We start from the raw sequence: 21,853 nt of genomic DNA on the forward strand, positions 1-21,853 counted from the left end.
AAAGACACTACTAGACGGCTAGACCAAGACAACTAACCTAGAAAGCGGGAAAAAGTGGGGGTCCCCATTTGCAATGGGGCAATGTGTGAAAACGTCACAATAGAGATATATATGCATACTTCATAAATCTCAATTATTTCCACTAAGGTTAGCAATCACACAAATGAGTACCAATGCATATAGTCCATTAGGTAGATATAATCACAAGAGAGTTTGAATGATAGAGCATGATAGGATTGGCCCGAAGCAATCTTCACACTAAGCCCAAGAGCGGACACTCACTCTCTTGGCTCCAAGTGGTAGGCACATTGGACATCCAACATGGAGTGGTATACCTAGTAGAACACTTGTATCTGCACCCCCTCTACATATTTCCTTATTCCATTCTCTAATGATTGAGGGCATGTGGGATTCAATAAAACTTTCCCTAACAACCCATCCACATTATGGAGCCCCTTGGGTAATCATACAAGGCGCCTCAAACCTATCTATCAAGCCCAGGAGCAGAGAAAGACACCCGCCATTTGGCCTCCCAGCCCTACTTGGGTTTGCTCTACTTGAATGAAACCTTTTGCTATTTGCATATATGCACATATATACTAACAATAATAGTAGGAATGGTAACATTGGAAGTGATATATCAATTACTAAGCATTATTATATGATGAATCAACATGATCAAGATCATGTACCATCATACCCAGCACTTTGTATTTAACAAAGCCTGCTGATGACTCTTGATATCTCTGCATTTATATCTCTTTTCTTTATTTGATCGTTTTCCTATTGTTTGCTGTTCGTTGCTGATCACTTATATAATGCATGGGGACTGTGCGCTGAATATTATTCATATATTTAGATTCCTATTTGATTGATCTATCTTCCTCAATTCACTTCCTTTTCTGTTTGCAGTTTGATGTCCCTTCTCCAATGGGAGTATCTCTTCTGGGACAGGTTGGGGTGTGACTTTACCAAAGGGTCTTCTTATTCTTGAAAGGAGATGCCTCTCCAAACTGACTGCTGCCTTACAATTTGTGTTTGCTTATTTTCAATAATCATAACCATTGCCTTTTCATAAGCACTGCCTTATAGCACCACATTAATTACTCTAATATAATCATGTATCTGTTTTACTGATATTTCCGCTTATTATTATATTATTGCTTCTTAACCTTTATTCCTGCATATGTTATTTTCTCTGCAGTGATGCCCAATTTATATTCCCCCCTTTCTCATTTGTCATCTTATGGCATCTTATACCATGCTCAAGGGTGGCGACTATTCAAAAGCCACAAGTTGGCCTTCTCAAAAGGATGCACCATTGTTATATTTAATACTCTTTTTGCTAACTAATGAAGTCGGCCATATCAAGTTAATATCATTAAATTATAGTAATTATTTTTATCTATTTCTAGTCTGCCTTAATATCTGGTCCTTGATGGGGTTGGCCTCCTTCGGTCTTAATTCCTTGGTTTAGTATAAATAATGCCTTCATGGTGGGGATATGACATTTTAACTTCCTTGATGCAGATAATCCTCTATCTTCTTCAAGGTTAAAAGAGGCGAAGGTCAAGATCTATGAAACGTTGTGAACATTGTGATGGGGGTGGCCATATGTGAGTTTTGATGGAGCTACATTTTGAAAAATGCCCCTATTGGAAAGATAATAAGGGTAAGAAAAAATTTATGCCTATGATACAAGACAAAAGTCTTCTAATTAATAAGTGTAAAACAATTGATTTTAGCTGTGAAGTTGATTCTAAATTTTCATGCACTACAAAAAAGACTGGTTTTGATTTTTTGGCACAAGATGAAGTAAGAAATCAAAAATTTTTAGCATTCAGATTCAAGTCAAGAATGTTAAAGTTGATGGACTTATTGATTTTTGTTCACAAGCTAATCTATTTCTCAAGATTTGGTAGGAGAACTTGGTCGAGAAAGTAAACACCTCAGGCCTTACGCTTTGGATTGGATCAAGGATGGCTTTGATTTGCTTGTGAGTAGGCAATGCAGATTTGGAGTTTGCTACTAACCCCAAGTTTGTTGATGAAGTGGTTGTGTACATGTGTCGAGTTGTGTTTGACAATCCCTACATGTATGATGATAAAAATTGTTTATTACCATAGGGCAAACAAGTACCTTTTGATCAAGGGTGGACAAAATCTCAATGTTGTTTGCTTACAAAGGCATGAAGGAGCAATCTAGGGCCTTGAGTCTTCATGGAGGGAAGATGTTGAGCAAAAACACTATGAATCTATGATCATTACCATTGAGGTCGAGAGAAAGAATGTTGATCATGTTCCTTCAATTCCAAGCTCTTTGATATGAATAAATCATTCAGATATTTGGAGAACAGTTTTTCTGAATCTTGTTTGGAGTGGTGTGTGAGGTTTCAGTTATATCATCTATTGAGAGGAGCATCTCTCTTATTCAGTGTTTGCATAGTTTTTTGGGACCAAAAGCTTCCATGTTGTGGAGGTATGATTCATATGTGGATTGTTTAGATTTCATGGCAACAAGGTGCAACTGAAGAAATCACTTTTAGTGAGGCAAGAAGAGGTTCCAAATTACAGTCAGATACTCAAAAGCCTTCATAATGGGGAGGTGAGATTCTAAAAGGATTGTTTAGACTTCATGGCAACAAGGCCCATCTCAAGAAAGAACTTTCAGGGAAGGAAGAAGAGGTTTCAAAATAGTGTTAGATACTTGGATGCTAGAGAATGTTCACATTGGTATGTGACATTTTAGAGTAGGCACATGCAATAAAGAAAATTGAGAAAAACAATGTTTATGGGTTATGGAAGAAACCACCAATTTCATGACTGTCAAGGTGATTTCATCCAGATAAGAAACAATTTCGTACAAAGGCAATAGGCAATTTATTAGTCATTAGGGCATTTTTGTCCAAAAAATCATATTTATGTAATCACCCCTTGATGACAAGGTATTTTGTTATGTGAAATAAAACAAATGCTGGCATTCCAATTTCATGAACTATTTAACTTTAGCTTATGAGCTTTCATTCATGATTGTAAACATAGAATGAATGGTTCTGAACCCAAAAGTGCATATAATTAGGATTGGAGGGGAATGAAAGGAGTTATAAGAAATAAATAAAGATATAAATTATATTAATGTCCATGAATGGCCAAAGGTAGGTCAATGTGATGCAAGATTACATTAGTTTTCAATAGATAATTCTAGGAAGAGAAACCTAGAAAAGGCCCCACAAAGGGGAAGAACAAAAACAAAACAAAGAAATACAAAACATTAGGGGACCACCAACACAAGTGGTCGAGAAATTAGTACAAATAGCCAAGAAGGGGGAATAAGAATCCCAAAGAGCAAAATCTTAGTAAAACTAGAGATCACCAAGTATTATTGTTTGGACCATAAATGGTGAAGTCATTCATGCCACCATCGATCAATATGAATGGATCAATACAAGATTTGATAGCACTCATTGGGAAGTGTACAAGGTTGGGAGGGTTGAGCAAAGTACTCCCCTCTGATCACATCTAACATTCAAGGTTGAAGAAACCCCTTTAACAATGAAATAGCTTTTAGTGTGCATTTTCCCTTGTGGTCAGGGGATGGCCAGAGAGGCATAGATCAATGTGATGAGGAAGCAAATTGTGTCAATGTGAAGTAGGAACATGATGTTGAAAGGGAACATGTTGAGGTAGAAGTTGTGAGGGACATCATCTCACAAGTCCATCAATGTCTATAAAAGTGGTATCCAAAGGCCGTTTAGAGCTGTTGGTATCCTAGATATGTTGGAAAGAGGAGGTGATCAATTTGGGGGCTTTAGAATCCCCAAAGATCCCATGTAAGGATCTACATTGAAGGGTGATGGCCTTCCAAAGATAAAGGGCCATAGTTTATAATATAAATTGTGTTTAGGCAAGCACAAAACAGTGAGGTATTTTGGGAGTTTACTAGAGATTTTAGGGATTTAAATGAAGTAGTGTAATGTCCCCTTCTGAATAAGGAGAAACCAGTGGTCCATTAGCCTATTCCGAAGACTCGTAGGTTGACTGGAATCAGGAATTAGGGTTTACTATTTTTGTGGAATACTGCGTGAGCCAATTAATGCTTGTCTGGTAGGGATTATTCGATTCCGATTGTGGATTCCTTCTGGGTTTTTTGAGGGCTTCGTAGAGGTATAACATGCATCTTGTTCTAAAGTGATTTCTAAACTTACTATTTTTAGTAAGTTGGTGGCAGCTGATTAGATTTTGAGGTTTTTTTGGGTTTTCTGAGCTCATTCACAGGGTTTGACGAACATGTTTTTCGGAGTTGTTTTCATGACTTACTATTTTTAGTAAGTGTTAGTTCAGGCAATACGATTTTTGGCAGTCTTGGGCAGAGCTCCAATCCAGTTCAGATTAGTGATTTCTTGCACTTCAGTTCACAGTTTGATTTGGCAGTGATCAGTAGTTGATTTATAATTGATTAATTAAATATTATTATTTTATCCTAAAGTTTGATATTTAATTATTTTTACTGATCAATTTTGGAGGAACGACTTAGGAAGGAAAAAATTATATCATTCATCCTAAGTCACATTTTATTTCCTAAGTTAGGATGGCGCCCAAAATGATGTCATTTCACACTTTATAATGTTTTCTCATGTTCGAACTTGTGTACCTTAGTAAAGTTCGGCTAGGAGGCCTCAAATGGGACGCCGTCTTGAGGGGGTCATGTAATGAGATGCAAATGAAATTAAAGGGAATTTGGCGCCATGTTCATTTGAATTCGAGATTCAGAAATCTATAAATACAAGTTTGGGCGCCTCATTTTGATGATCTTGAAGAATTTATACCGTTATGCTGTCGAAATGGTGATTGAATCTGAGCTTCGAAGTTGTGGCTTCGTAGCTTGCACAGTTTCATACTTGAAATACAATACTTAGCTGATTCAATGTGTTGTTGGAGACATTTGAGAGTGTGTTTTCAGTTTTTTAGTGTGTTTAGAGTTTTTCTGTGTTGCTGGTTTGGTGTGGTTGAAGTGAAGTTTCGTTCATATCTCCTTGCCCGTGCAACAGATCATTCTGGGTAACGGCTCATCAGAAGTGTATTGGTTGGGCGATTATTCTTCTATTTTGGCATGGTTTTTGGTGCGAGTTTGAATTTTTAGTAGCAAGTCGAACTTCCAGTGCTGGCCGTACCTTTTTAGAGGTGCCTCAGGTTGCATGCTGCTCTTTGTTGGCGTTTTTGGTGCTGGTTTATGCTCCTATCTTGGTCACCTTGGTCATATCTTCCATTTGCCTATGTTCGTGTGCGATTTGGAGCTGTTTCGAGGAAGTTGTGAGTCTTTTAGTGTTGCTGGTATTTTACATCAGATTTGGTTATTTGTGTTTTAGCTTGTATTTCTCTGAGTTCCATTGTTATGATTCCTAGTACTTCATTGTATTCATCATTGAATTGTTGGTTGTAGTACTAACCTCTATTGTATCTGAAGTACTTCATTGTAATTCCCATTGCATAAGTGGAAGAGGCTGACTTGGCTGCCTTCAGTGTTTGTAATTCAGTTTGTAGTTTAGTCCTCCCACTGCATAAGCGCTAGTTGCATAAGCGGTCGAGTGATCTTTATTTATAATTGTTCTCCCGCTGCATAAGCGATTGAGTCGAATTTGTTTAGTGATAAGTCCTCCCGCTGAAATATCGCGGTAGAGTGATTTGTGTTTGAATGTGTTCTTGTTTCCTTGGCTGGTTTACTGCCAAGTTTCCTTATTTTTACCCGTTGGAAAGTGGAAGGGGCTGGCTTGCCGCCCAATATTGTAATCAGCATTTTTAGTGTTGCATCTAACGATCCCCTGTCACCGTATGCTCTCACCCTCCCAGTTTGGGCTCTCGGTGATTAAAAGGTGTAGGGTTCCTTTCAGTTGGTTTGGATTGCATTATTCTAACCCTAACGGGTGATTGGTGTGTTTGTAAAATTGTTAGAAAACAAAAAAAAAATTGTTGGGGATACTACAGGTAGATTTAAGCTAGTTCTGTGCTCAAGAGGCCTAGGACTTGTATTGCCATTGGAGATGGTGATTGAGTAACTCAACTCACATTTTATTGCAATTTTCTCTTGGATTACAGGTTCTCTGAGGAAAATCTTTTGTCTTCATTTTGTGGTGAATCTCATTTCCTTGCAACTTTTGAGTTAATACATTTTCTTAAAGAATTTGTCTTCATGTTCTTCATTAAAACTTGTTTTTGATGAACTATTATATGAGATCTTCATCATAGTTTACATATAAAGTCGTGCTAATTCAATTTTTTCTACCCAAATTATGCTTACTAAGGGTGTATTTTGTAATGTGCCCTTCTCCGCAGTGATTAGTTCAGTTGGTCGTTAGCCTATTTCGGAGGCCCGTAGGCTAGTTGGGAGCAGAAATTAGGGTTTCCTATTTTCTAGGAGGATTCTTTGGTGTTTTCAGGGGGTGTATGTGGGAGTTTGACAGTTTGGATTCGAGATTCCTTATGGGTTTTCAGAGAGCTTCAAGATCGTTCGACATGCATCTGCATCAGGTGACTTTTTCCGGATTTACTATTTTTAGTAAGTGCAACAATTGCTTAGAATGTGGTTAAAATCACTTTGGAAACACTTACTATTTTTAGCAGTATGCTATTTTTAGTAAGTACTATTTTTAACAGGATTTCAGCAGGCCTGTTCAGATGGCTATTTCTGGCAGGTCAGTTTGAGCAGTTGGTCTTCCAAGCATTTTTTGGTGCTATTCTTGGCAAGGGTTCTTCAGCTCAATTCAGTGACTATTTCGGGCAGGGCAATTCTCTCAACTTGTTTCCCCACATCCTTGGAGCTTGTTTTGGCAGGTTCAGTATTTGATGAAAACTGGTGTTTTAAATTAAATTATAACTTAAGGCAAAGGTTGGACGATTTATTTTAAAGGGATTGCTTAAGTTATATTGATATCTAAGCCATTTCCTTAATTATATATTGGGCGATTTATTGTTGAGGAAAAATACTTGATAAAGTGAAATATTAATAAGGCAAGATGGACGCCTTATGGAGAAATAAGTTAATTTTATAATATATTTCACTTATCTACCTTGGATGCCACATTATGATTTTATTGTCATTTTTATAAAGTATATTTGCTCCTATGAGAAGGTCGATTTCGAGAAAGGAGAAATGAAATGTAATTTCAAAATATTGTGCAGTGAATGTGCATTTGGGTTTGGCCTTCATTTGGAGGGAATGTGAATTTGAATTTGGAGACACAAAATCTATAAATAAGAGTGTTGGACTCTTGTTTTTGGTATCCAAGAATTTTTATAATGAAATGTTGCCAAAATGCAGAGTGAAAGCTTCAGGGAATGCTTACCTCCTAGCCATAGCTTGATTTCTTGCTTGCAATACAATAACTAGTCGAGTCAGAGACTACTCTTCGTTCAAAGGAGTGGATTGAAGATAATGTTGCAGATTTATATATTAGATTTCTGATTTTTGGGAGTGCTGTAGTGTGTTCTTGTTGCTAGCCGTGGAGTGTGCTGAAGTGGATTTTGGGTCGCAGGTCTCAGTGTCATTCTCCTTGTTCTGGTTATTTCATCTATCTTTCTTTATGGTTTAGGCGATTCATTTTGCAAGTTTATAGAGCTTAAAATGGTGTTTTGGATTTTATTTTTGCAAAATCGTACCTTAGCTAGCCATACCATGTGGCTGAGTGCTTTGGAATGCGTGCATAAATTATTGGGGCCGGTTTGCCATGTTTTGTTGTCCTAGGAATGATCGCCTACCTCCTAGTGATCATTTGCTTTCAGTTTCGTGTCATTTGGTTAAGAATTGGGTGCATTGTGAGTGTTTTAGTGGGATTTGGTGTTGCTGGTCTATGTGTTTACAGCGTGCTGGGAGTATATCAGAATTAGACTTTTTGGTGTTTGGAGTTGGTTTTGGGGTGTGTGAGTTCATTGGTGTGAAGAGAAAGGACTTGGTTTCATTTGCAACTGTTGGCCATGTTATTGCACTTGGTTCATCACTCTTATATGCTATGATTCATATTGTAATGCTGGTAGTAGTACTAACAACAATTTCTATTGTTCTTTCTTGTCCCACTACATAAGTGGAAGATGTTGGCCTTGCCGCCTATCTTTGGAATAGTGATTTCCCTTAAATTGTAATCCATATTGTGCATTGTAAAGCTGGTTAGTAGTACTAACAACTATCTAATTGAATTATTGCTCTTAGTCTCACTGCATAAGTGGAAGGCCTATTTTGAATATTGTAATACTGTCCTCCCGCTGCATAAGTGGTAGAGTTGATTGTAATTTCATTTCTAGTCCTCCCGCTGAACAAGCGGTTGAGTGATTGCATTCTTCAGTTCTTTAGCTTGTCCTTGGCTAGTTTACCGCCAAGTGATTGCATTGTTTTCATTATCCCGCTGTATAAGCGGAAGGGGCTAGCTTGCCGCCCGAAGATTGTAATCATTTTCAGTTACTGGCATCTAACGATCCCCTCGACACTATATGCTGTCACCCTCCTAGATTGGGCTCTCGGTGATCAAAAAGTGGAGGGTTACTTTCAGTAGCATTTGGTTTTCATTTCCTAACCATAACAAGTGTTGTGTTGAATGTAATTGTGGAAAAAATAAAAATAAAATTAAGGGGGATATCACATATTTGTAGAGGAATGTGCCAACAAAGGTTTGGGTTCGTCCATGAAGGAAATCAAGATTTTTGGGCAAGGAGACAAGCAAAAGATAGCTTTTGTGCTTACACCACCTGTACAATCAATTTTTTTGAAACCATTAGCTGTAGTGGAAGGCAGTTTTGTATTCACTGCATTGATTACAAAATCAATGAAGGTGTTAATGTAACTGCATCCTGCAGTTAATTGATGATTCTACCAAAATGGTGGGAACTACAAGCAGAAAAAATTGAAATAGGATGGAAAGAAATTGAGGGGCTGGGAGGGACTATGAGTCATGATGAGACATAGGGGGTTGACTAATGGAATTTGTCTTGGGGGCCAAGCTAGTTGCCATTTTTACTGCCATCTGGGCTTTTAAAGACTTTTAGTCATCACATGATGCATTGTTGGGTACATATCTATTTATTCCCTTGGAATAGGCATGTTCCAATGCTTGGCAGACATGGTTTTTCAAAACAAGGTGATAAACTGGATCTTTTGACTTGTTTTTACCTTTGATTTGTGTTCTTGGTGTCATGTAAGAGTTCTGCAAAATTGAGAAAGGATGAAATCAAGCATAGCATAGTAAAAATTTTGGCTAAATTTTTTATTTAAACTGGTGGACAAGAGAACTTACCATTTCCATGAGACTTTATTGTACTACTTGTTTATACTATGTAACTATTCATATTCACATATTCGTGTTTCATGTTTGTATACGTATTCATGTTTATACTCATCATAGCACTTGCCCGTTGACAATGCGATATAGTGTCATAGGGGTTGACTTGTTTCAACTTTCAAGTGTCAATTGATTTTCATCTCCCTATGCTGATTAATATTTATTCATTCAACTTACATTTATTTTCTTTGACATCCATTATCTCACCACCTCACAACTACAATGTATTGCTTAATCATCATCCTTGAACAGGCCAACCATTGATCAGGTTTCTTCATTTAAGAACAATCCCGTTGTACGTTCATCAAAATTTAATCATAGAATATCACACTTATAACCATTACTGTAATGCTTGTTACTGTGACAATATGATCAAGAAGGGCTCCTCCACAACCATATATTATTCTATTTTTCTTGGTCCAAGCTTTAATTTATGATGTCAAGTCTTATATTTATTATGTTTATATTGAGCGACTTTCCTTAATTGAAGTTGTAATAAATATTACAACTGTGATTTGAATTGCATTATAGACTTCAATATGTTAAGGTTCATTATTACACACTGCAAAGACAACTATGATTGTAATGACACCTAAATAGCCTTGAACATGCACATTGGTCATTTAGTGACAAATATTACTGTGTATTTTTTGTGACAAATATAACTTCAATTTTTACATGGTAAATTACCAAATTCTAATCCATGAAATTGTAATTTTCTAGTTGCACTTAGGAGTGAATGCCGGTGCTACGAAATTTGCTGTTGAATGCCGGGCATTGAATGAAGCTACATTTCTCTATCCTGATGAGCTGGGTTGGCAGCCTCAGGTATTTCTAACCATTATTTTTCTCATCTTCATGTTATAACTTATCATAGTCATGCTATCATACATAAAAATATACAGGTTTTATCTCATTCAATATTTGAGAGAACAAATGAAGCTTTACAGTTATTTGAGATTGAGTCAAAGCTTGCCAGTTATTGGATTTTGTTTTATGATAATTTTAAATACCATATTCCAGCATGCAGATGACTAATTGACCCTTTCATTGCAGAGGGAGCCCATCGTTCCTGAGGATGGTGACACTTCACATATAAGAGAGGTAATATGTTTTTTTGCTTGTATAGCTTTATTGAGGTACAGAAATTGTAAAATGCATTTCATTTACTCGTGGAAGTCAAAATTACAATCTTTTTATTAGATTGTTATCTACTAAGTTTTAGAAGGTTATTATTGAACCTTTGGTTGCTGTTCATGTTGCCAATGATGTTTTTGTTGTAAGATTTTCTGTCAGAATTTCATCATGTTAAACTGTTGTGTTTGTGGGATCACTTGCCCAACTACCAACATCCTGGCATGTGGTACGAACCTATTATGGCAATAACAGCAAATGTAGGTGGTGGTGCAAATTTATCAAGAATCTCATCACTGCCACCCAAGAGATAAGCATCATGATGATGAGGAGGAATGGGATGGGCATAAGGAGTTGAAGGAGAAGTTATAAATTGAGGCTCAACAATTGTATAGTGATCATCAAACTCAACATCATGTTGATACATAATATAATATCATGCTGATACATGATATTATGAGTGCTAGGGTCAAATAAGTGATAACATTTTACATCCTCACAATGGCCAACAAAGATGAGTAGTTAGCTCTTGTCCATAGCATTGCATTGTGCATCAAGAATAAATGGTCAAACCTCACCAAAAACCAAAGAACAAATATTAGGCTTTATATCTGACCAAGCCTCCTCAAGTGTCACGTGTCATGCCTTTTGGGGTATGAGAGATTGAATGTAGTTTGCAAAGTTGATGGCCTTAACCTAGAATTGTGGTGCCAGGCTTTGAGACTGTATCATGCAATTAGTCATCTCATTCAAAGTACAATTCTTCCTCTATGCAACACCATTCTATTGAGTGTATGGTATAGTATACTCAAAATGAATGCCATACAAAGTAGAAACTTTCTGTAAAGCATGATTAACGTACTTAATTTGTGCAAAGAATTTTTTTATAGGAAGAGATGATTGCTTCTCAACAAATGCCTTGAAGTTCTTGAAATGCTCAAGAACATCATTCTTGTACTTAAGAAGTTACACTTGTGTGTTGTGAGAAGTCATCAATGAATGTGAGCACAAACTTAGACCCATAAAAGGATATGGGCAATGACATGATGTCACTGTTCATGAACTCAATTGGATCCTTGGCTTGTAATGTCCCCTTTTGTTTGACCTTAGAAAATAATTAAATGATTAAAATTAAGTTGTCAAAAAATAAATGATTTATAATACGACTAATTTTAATTATTTAAAAGGGTCATTAAAATAATTAAATACTTCTTCCTCAACTATTTTAATAAGTGTATTTGTACTATGGAAATTTATTAAAGGTCACTTCATTATTATAATGGATTAAAATTATGTTCTTTCCGGAAAGTTCTGGGAAAGATTATGAAAGGAGGATTGAGGGAGTCATTTGGCATGCTTGGTTTTGTTATTTTCTCTTAGAGAGCTTGAGATCTTTTGGCTTTCGGTTCAATAAAACCTAAGGATGGAAACCCTTGGGATTTAGGTGGATTGGATGAAAATTCAAGTTTACCCATTTGGTGGATTCATTTCAGAACTCACTTTGTGCTTCATTGATCAGTGCCCTAGTTTTTCGGTGTGATGATTGAAGGTACATGGATAAAGATTTTCTGATTTTTTTTTTGGAAGCATGCTCTAGTAGTTCATACTTGCTACAGTGCCGCAATTGCTACAGTAAGCCTCTGCCATTTCAGTTCATCTTGTTTGCTGGGTATTTTGTGTTAATAGAATATATATATATATATATGTGTATGTATACTGAAAATTAACTGGGAATTCATAATTTCTGAGGTTATATGTATGCTGGGTGTCCATATCTTGTGATGGACACTATCTTTGTTGAAACTTCAAGCTACAGCAGACAACATCTCTCTACAACCCATAACAACACTCTTGGAGGTTGTTTGTGGGTTTTGAATAATCATTTGGGAGTCAGAGACTTGTGTAGAGGCACTTTAAAGGAAGTTGCAGCAGGTAATAGTTGATTATGGGCATTTAGTGGACGACGCAACACTTAAGGGAGGCATTACTACTTATCTAAGGAGACATTGCAGCCAATTATCATCAATTAGCAGCATCTAGGGAGTTGGAGCATGCACATTGGGAGTTATATTTGGAGTCACAGCTGGGTCAGATTTGCAAGTAACTGCTTTACATTTTGGTATGTAGAAAGGCCTCGTTTATTAATGTATTTGTCTGATCATGAACAACAAACATTTGAGTTAGATTTGGGCATGATAGAGCATTGTGAATGTGAAGTTATTTCAGTTCAGAACTCCTGATTTTATAGCCGCAGTCATTCTGACTTGCAACAACAGTTATAATATCATGAAATCTGACTTGTCAAACTATCTATTTGGTTGTTATATTGTATGACAAGTGCTTGATAAATTCCCCTATCATTTCCTTTATAAGTTCATGCATAATTTCAATTTGTACTAGTTTGGAACTATTAATTTGCCATTCTGAAAACAAACACACTCAGAAATTGAACAAGACAGCTTGCATACAAAGTGTTTGATGAAATGTTAATACACTAAATTAGGAAATTCATGGATATTAAGGCTATATAAGAGAGGGGTTCTTACATCAAGTCTTGCCTTTCACATATGGGTTTTGATGATTCTTGCCAAGAACAAAACCACAGCAAAAAGTTAAAACCCTCAGTGCAAGACACCTTGGGTAGGCCTAGCATCATGTTTTGTGTGCTCAACTATTGTAGGTACAATGCTCATGCCATAACTTGCTCAAGGAATCAAAATGTGCAATGAGTGTTGAAGTTGAAGAAGGCTTGAAAGAATCAAACTTATGTGAGCGACTCTTATGATTATTTACTCCATAAGCAACCACAACATTCAGGTTTTGCACATCTCTGATCATCACATTATGTGGAGAAAGCAGAATGACAGATATGGCAGATGGAAATAAAGTTGGTAGAAATCTTTGGAACATAAAGAACATCATTGATGCCCTCAACTTGCATCTTAACTATTACAACAATTACAAGAAACTAGGATCACACAATGCATCAAGGAAGAGGGATGCAAAAGTGAAACAAGAGACATAAGGTAACAAAGTTGTGCTTTATAACAACCACCCCAACTCCCTTCCCTTCCATTCCCTTCCCCCATGACAAAAGAAAGAAAGAAATGTACTAGACAATCAAAAGTGCAAAAATAAGCCCCCAAAGTTGTGTTTTTGTTCTTTTATAAAATCCCCAAATTTAGTCATATAAATATTGAATGAATCAGAGTTCCCAAACTCGCCGCGAGTCAGGCGAGTTTGCCGAGTTGGCAAGTCAAGAAGCTCGGCGAGTTTTGACAACTCGTGACTCGGACTCGACGAGTTTTGCTCATAATTCGCCTGACTCGGGCGAGTCGGGTGAGTCAGGCGAGTTATGGTAAAACTCGCCGAGTCCGAGCTCCAGGACTCGTGCCGCGGCATGTTAGACATGGCAGACAGAGAGGCTGATGCTGTGGCTATGGAAGAGGAGGAGGATAAAGCACAATTCGACACAGGCACAACTAATGTTGATCATTGTGGCACCTCACAGGCGGAGGCTATGGCTACTCAATCATCTAGGACCTACCTTAGACGCCTTTGTAGGAGGCAGACAGAGTACTCTGAGGTTGAGGCTGAGGATGAGCTAGAGCTTCTATTTGATGATGTTATAGTGTCTTTAAGCTTTATTCAATAATGGGTGCATGAAACAAGTTTTAAATTGTTAAAAATCTCTAAATTTCAAGAGTTTTTTATTTTGCCGAGTCATTGCCGAGTCATAGCCGAGTCACGAGTCGAATCGGCCTTGCCGAGAACGAGCTGAGTCCGAGTATGGGAACTTTGGATAATCCTGAAGGGTCTATAGTAGCGTGGCTTAAGCTTCTCCGCACCACTCTTCTTAAGGGTAGACTGTCTGTACGACTGGAACATCAAGTATACCATATTGCCTACCTCAAATGAACGCTCAACTCTCTTCTGATTTGCATACTGTTTCTGTTGGTTCTGTGCCTTTTGGATATTCTCTCGAAGAGCCCTCATGATATCCTGATTCTTCGGCATCATGTCTCCAACACTAGGCACTTTGCTGTCACTCATCAACAAATCAAGAAAGCTAGGTGCCTCATACCCATACAAAGCCATGAATGGTGTCATTTGAATAGAAAGGTGGTAAGTGGTATTGTAACAATAGTCACAAATGTATATCCACTTAACCCAACCTCTTTGCTGCCCTGCAATGTAGTTCCTGAGATATCCCTCCACCCATTTATTAACTATCTCTGTCTGTCCATCAGTCTGCAGGTGGTAGTTGGTACTCGGAGTGAGCTCAGTCCCACAGTCTGAAAAGCTCTTGCCAAAAATGGCTCATAAACCGACTGTCTCTGTCACTAACAATGCTCTGAGGTAACCCTTGAAATTTGAATATCTCATGAAAATATAGCTCAATATGTAGTAGTGATCGGAAAGAAGTGGGCATACTTCGTCAATCGATCAACCACCACATAAATGCAATCCTTACCCTGAGCTTTCAGCAACCCTGTAATGAAGTCCATAGAAATGCACTCCCACTTCCTATCGGGAATCGGAAGTCGTTGTAGCAAGCTTGTAGGGTATGTGTGGTCTTGTCTATTCTACTGGCAAATAGGACACTCTCTAACATAACGAAGAACATCTATTTTCAGCCCCTTCCAAGTGAACCTCTCCCGTATCTATCGATATGTCTTGAAGTAACCGGGATGACCAGCCATAGGTGTATTGTGAAGGTCCTCATCACCATGTTCTTCACCTCCGATCCTAGGGTCAAAAATATACTCCCCTTGTAAATGATAAGATCACTTACAACAGAGTATCTGTCATCATGTACCGACCCCTCAATAATACCTGAAGCCCAAGAGTCCTTGGCATATTCTGCCACAATCAAATGCCTCCAATCATCTAAAACCTCTGCCATGGAGCTCAAATGTGGACGGCGAGATAAAGCATCAACAACTACATTCTGCGTTCCTTTGACAAATGAAATGCCAAAGTCATATGATTGCAGCTTGCTCACACATTTCTGCTGACGATCATTGAGATCTCGCTGCCCAAGGAAATGTCTCAAATTGTTATGGTTTGTTTTTACTATGAATTTGCTGCCCACCAAATATTGCCTGAATTTGGCCAATGCATGCATGATGGCCAACATTTCCTTATCATATGTACTATAGCTACTCTCTGGACCTCTCAGCTTCTTGCTCTCAAATGCAATCGGATTCTTGTACTGCATAAGGATAGCTCCAATTCCCTCACTTGAAGCATTACACTATAGCTCAAAGGGTTTCGTGAAATCCGGCAATGCAAGTAGTCATGAGACGTTTGAACATCTCAAAGCATTCCTGTGCCTCAGGAGTCCATACAAAAGCTCCCTTCTTGGTCAAATATGTAAGTGGAGCTGCATGCCGCAAATATCCATTAACAAATCTACGGTAGAACCCACATAAGCCCAAAAACCCTCTAAGTTGTGTAAGATTCACAGGTGTAGGCCACTCAACAATTGCCTTAACCTTATCAGAATTTATACGCACCCCCTCTGCGCTGATGATGTGGCCTAAGTACAACAACTCTGTCATGCCCAAGTCAAACTTGGATTCCTAGGCATACAAAGATTCCTTGCCAAGAATCCCCAGAACTGTATCAAGATTAACAATGTATTCCTCCCATGTCTTGTTGCACACTAAGATGTCATCAAAGAAGACCAACACAAATTTCCTCAACTGCAAATGGAATACCCTGTTCATCGTGGATTGAAAAGCAGCAGGTGCATTGGTTAGCCCAAATGGCATAACCACAAACTCAAAATGTCCACAATGACAACGGAAGGCTGTCTTCTCAATATCCTGCTCCCTAACACGAATTTGATGATACCCTGACCTCAAATCAATTTTGGAAAAATACTGGACACCATGTAGCTCATCAATCAACTCATCAATCCTAGGGATAGGATACCTATTTTTGATAGTCTTCTTATTCAGCACCCTGTAGTCAATGCACATCCACAAAGTACCATCCTTTTTCTTGGCCAAAACCACGGATGAAGCAAATGGTGACTTACTAGGTCAGATATGTCCCATAGCTAGGAGCTTGTTAATAGTTTTTTCTATTTCATCCTTGAGCCGCTTAGGGTGCCTGTAGGGAGTCACTATCACGGGCTTAGCTCCCTCCTCTAACTTGATGATGTGCTCTATCCCTCTGTCGGGAGGTCTACCAGGTGGAATCTCGCTGAAGACCTTATTATGGTTGATCCTCAATTCTTCTATGCCAGGAGGATAAATAGGCTTTTGCTGCTCTTCTTGTGTTGGCATCAAAACACATCCTACTGCCCACTCAACCATGTCATGGCGCATGAGATGTTTCATCCTCCTGAAAGAAATAGTCCTACAACTGGTGTCTCTGAGTGCTTTTAACACATGAGTTTTCCCATCCATCTCAAATCTCATTTTCATCTCACGAAGGTTGAGGGTGAATATTCCTATGTCATGTAACCATGTCATTCCCAACACCATATCTGTGTCTCCCATGTTCACCACATAAAAATCTGCCTTGAACTCATAGTTATTCAAGCGCATGGGTAGATTTGAAATCATTTTGTCACACTTGAGAGGGTAACCATCAACAACCTTCACCCGAATTCCCTCAAACTCCTCAGTGTGTATGCCACCCCTCTCAACAAGTCTAGCATCAATAAAATTATGCGTGGCACCTGTATCAAGTAGAGTGATGCTTTTATGGCCGGCAAGAACTCCACGCATCCTGAAAGAACCCTCACGCTGAATGCTAGTGAGACGTCTCTCCTTAAGCTTCCCTTCCTCTATTTCCTCATCATGCTCAGATTTTTCTGACTCGGAATCATCATTTTCTGTTTGCTGATCACATTCTGAACCTTAATAAAGAGCCCACATTGCACGATTAGATTTCCCCTTCGGTCTCATAGGACAATCATGATTTTCATCATAAGGCCCTTTGCAATAGAAGCACAATTTCTTTGTCATGTCCCCTTTCTAGAGTGGACATCAGAGATGGAGGAGTTGGCCTATCATTGGAGTCTCGTAGGCTAGCAGAGGTTGATTGGGACTCACTCAGTGCATATAGTGATTGGATTTTGGCTTTACAGGCAGTTTGGAGCCAGTTTGGAGTAGTTCCTAGATTTTAGGGGGTATCCCTAAATTTTAGGAGGTCGTGACAGTTGCCAGTCGTGAGGTTATTCATGACCTTTTTGATGGTTTCAGTTTCAGGAGATTTGGGTGTGTTTCCTAGTTTCTAGGAGCATCCCTAGATTTTAGGGATGAAACTGCCAATTGATCCATGATTTCCGACTTCAGTCACAAACAGGTGGCAGGTTCCGTTTCAAGCTTTTGGAGTCATTTGAGCCTTCTACAGCTATTTGGGATATATTTTTAATATATTTAAATATTTCATAAGTTAGCGTTTAGTTATTTAAATAAGGCTATGTTTATAGCCATTTTGGAGTAATAAGGGGTTTTTGGCCTCATTTGGATGCGTATCCCTTGGTGTAATAGCTCGTTGGAAAGGTCTTGGACTTTTCTAAATATTTCTCTTTTGACTTAGATCCTTTCGGTGAACGGATTTCTTTATATTTTAAAACAGGTCATTTTCTATGCACTTGACAACTTAAAATGAGAAATATAACATTTTAACCCTAAACGCCCCATTGAGTCACTTTTAGGGTTCGAGCTAAGTGGGAAGGTGTTATAAGGAAGTTGAGACCTAATTCTTATTATCTTTTACACATTTTACATCTGGATTTGAGAATTGGCTCTGGAAGAGCTTTTCAGCATCGGGGACGCCAACCCCAATGCCTTGCCTGTTTGGGACGTATCCCCCAATACAGTGGTTTGGATTTGCTTGCAGCTATTAGCATCTTGGAGATTGTATGACATTCTTTCTGGAGGTTCAGCGATTCCGATAGAGTTCAGCGTGGGGTTTGGGGTTTCTAACCAGTTGGGTGTACTTGGCAGCCGTACGGCTGTACCTGGCAGCCACTTTCCTTCCCACGTGCAACACTTGGAGGGCTGGAATCTTGCCGCAACTTCATTCCTGGTTATGTTACTCTTACAGCATTCAGGTTGGGATTATTCCTGATTGTAATCTTCCTGAATTATTGGAAATCTTCATCTGGTCAAATATTTGATTTTATATCCAAAAATCTGCCCTAAATCGAATTTGTTTTGGCTGTATATGAACTTCATTTTCAGTACTTTGTTCATGTACTTGTACTTCATTATTTACTTGTTGAAAAATTATCAAAATACAAAAAGAATCCAACCCTTCTACAACTTTTGTCTATTTCTGAAAGAAAATATTAATAAGCAGGAAAAATCAATTTAAAATAATAAAAATTACAGCAGATTAGTAAAAGAGACCCATCAGGGATCTTTCATTCTTCTTCCTTAAGTCATTAAGTGTCTCACAATCAGGTGGAAAAGCCGATTTCCCTTTTGTCTTGTCTTCCTTCTTGGGAAATTTATTTCTCTCACAATAGGAAGATGACCCTTTTGATGAGAACTTGCTGGTAGGTGTTGCAAACTCCATGCCTTGTGCCTTTTTCATTGCCTCTTGTAGTGATGGAGGATCAAAGGCTTTCAACAAGCACTTCAATGGTTCCATTAATCATTCAATGAATAACACTACCAATCTCCTTTCACTAATAGTAGGAACCATGACTGATAACCGCTGAAAATCAGCAACATATGCTTCAAGAGATCCATGTTGCTTTAATTGTGCCAATTCATGGAAGCTTACTTCAGGGTCTTTGACATCAAACCTTTCAATCAGCCTATTAGTAAATTCATCATATGTGGTAATGAGATTGTGACCAAGAGTAATCAAACCGTGGTACCACCACTCATGAACAACTCCTTCTAAATGTAGTGTAGCAAACTTTATGGCGTCCTCTTTAGGCATTGGTCTCAATGACAAATAGTTATCAAGTTTTTGCACCCATGCCCTAGTTGAACACTTATTATTCCCTTCAAAATATGGCATTGTGATCTTACCAAGAGCTTTTTGATAATCTGTCCTTGGTAGAGCATAATGATCATTCCTTCCACCGTTCCTCCTATTCCATTGATTCATGAATTGATCAAAGGTCCATAGTTCTCTCATATCGGGAGGTAGAGTAGTATACTCCAAGTAGGCTTGTCTAGCTTCATCTCCAAAAGGAACAGTTGCAACAGCATGTGGTTGTTTTTCCCTTGGTGTGAAGATAGGAAAGAGAGGCCTAGAGGCCGATCCTCTAGTGTTGTCAACACGGTGTACAAACCTTTCTCCATCAATATTTTTGTTAATTTCATTGTTCCCACTATGTTCAGCTGTGTGATGTTGATGGAGATTATTATTTGTTTGTTGTTCCATCTTTCCCAATAAGCGTGAGATCATGTCAAGCATGGTGTCGAATTTCCTTTCAATTCTTACATCCTTGTCTTCCTCAGCCATAATTGGAATTGCTTTGCTGGTATCCCTTTCCCTCAAAGCTTTTGAAAATGTGTCTACGTCTGGCACTTGTGGATTTTGGTACTGCTGTCTTCTTTGTTCCCTATTATAATGCCTGATATCTCTTGCACTCATCAACGCAGGATGGCAGGATGATAGCTCTGATACCACTGTAATATCCCCTGCTGTTATATGATTGAAAGTGTAGGGAATATTAACAAACAATTGTCTGATCACCTGCTGTTCTAGTTTTCAGACTGAATATCTTGCGTGTTATGCAGTTTTGGACAGCTGTGTAATTCTGCCTGTTATGCAGTTTAACTTGGCATATGACTGATATAGAATTTCAGACTTGCTTAAATAGTACTAGCTCCAATTGGCAATGATATTATTGCTTGCAAAAGATTCTAAACCATCAAGATAACCTTCTAGGATATATATGCAATAGTTTTTGTGTTTTTCAGATGCATATACATGAATTAAATGCAAGAAATGAACACCTACAGCAGACTGGTATTTTTACAAACAATTGGCATGCAACTAAATGATTGAAGTGACAACATATAGATTGAATGCAACCTTATCCCTCATTATTGAAAAGCAATAGACTGATTACAAAATGTCTAGCAATGGCCAAGACTCTTGGCATACAATGAACTAGTTTCAGAATTTCTGAGTACTAAGGGCAGCCATCAATTCACACATACATTCTGAAAACTTATTGAAAACAATATCAACTAGAACTTGGATGAAGCGCCTTGGTGTATAGATGAAGAAGCAAGCAATATCACACTCTCTATGCTTTCCTTGTGCCAAATCGACTCCCTTCTTCAAAATCGCCCTTGTTATGATTTGAAGGCAAATAATAAATAAACTCCAGCTTAAATGACCCCTTCTAAGCACCAAAATTCATCGTGGCCTTCCTTTAAGGTGAGTGCTCCAATCCAATGATGAGTTCGATGCACAAACTAGGAGTTATGAGCGAAATCGTGGGTCTGAAGGGTCTGGTCGAACCTTATATCAGACCTGATATATGACTGCAACTCTTTCCAAATTCACCTGCAATACTCTCCTAAGGAATCGTCCTTCCTTCTTTAATATATAGATGCAAGCATAGATGTCGATTCACTGATGAGCTGAAGTACTTTCCAAAATCGTCCACCATGAATGCTGCTGTCAAACCACAGTAAACTCAAGTATGAAGGACTGAGGTATCCTTCACTCACAATGCAACCCTTCAGAGGATCTTTCACCACCTCAGTTATGCGCATCAAAGGAAGGTATCGTTCCCAATGACCAATAATCTGCAAAAACCCTTGGCTCCACAAGTTCTTAACACAAGATGTCCAATATTCGATGATCACAACATGAGGCTCATCCCCTTTTTATCCTTTTCCCACACATGAATCGGCCTCCTTCTAGAAGATTCCATTTTAATAAAATAATATTTAATTACCTCCTTAAAATAATCTTTTAATTGCTATTTAGTAAATATTAAAATATTTCTAAAATATAAAGTGCACGCGTGACATCATACGTGAGAACACATTATCTCACCACAAAGCCATGTAAAATATTATGTGAAGCCACAAGTAACTGTCAAGACAACCCTCTCATCAACTCCTTGGCCTACGAGGGTCAAATAATAGGCCAAACCCGACGAATGTCTGCTCACTAATGAGAAGGGGACATAACAACATGAAGGGAAATGATACTTATGGGCTCTATTAATATGAAGACCAACCACATATACCAAGGGAGGAGACTTGTAAGCAACTATTAAGTATTGCACCTCGATCACCTTACATATGTGAAGTCTCATGCATAACAATTTCTAATATGTATGGCACGAGGGTCATCGACCAGTAAAAGATCAACTAAGTTCTGCAATTACTAAATAAAGATTAAGTAATCAAGGATCCATATTGACGTTCAAGAGAGGGGAAGAAGACA

The 21,853-nt window shown here is 38.2% G+C and overlaps 1 protein-coding gene across 2 annotated transcripts in view; it reads left to right on the forward strand.

Annotated features, from left to right (window-relative positions):
* LOC131030392 (uncharacterized) overlaps positions 1-21,853 on the forward strand; it is an 84,184-nt gene that overhangs the window by 39,540 nt on the left and 22,791 nt on the right. For both annotated transcript variants that reach the window (XM_057961549.2, XM_057962226.2), the window contains exons 2-3: positions 10,046-10,150; positions 10,379-10,426. In XM_057961549.2, coding sequence (XP_057817532.2) covers positions 10,046-10,150; positions 10,379-10,426 — 153 coding nt within the window. The remainder of the gene's footprint in view (positions 1-10,045; positions 10,151-10,378; positions 10,427-21,853) is intronic.

Source organism: Cryptomeria japonica, chromosome 3, assembly GCF_030272615.1.
Source record: "Cryptomeria japonica chromosome 3, Sugi_1.0, whole genome shotgun sequence".
Taxonomy (NCBI): domain Eukaryota; kingdom Viridiplantae; phylum Streptophyta; class Pinopsida; order Cupressales; family Cupressaceae; genus Cryptomeria; species Cryptomeria japonica.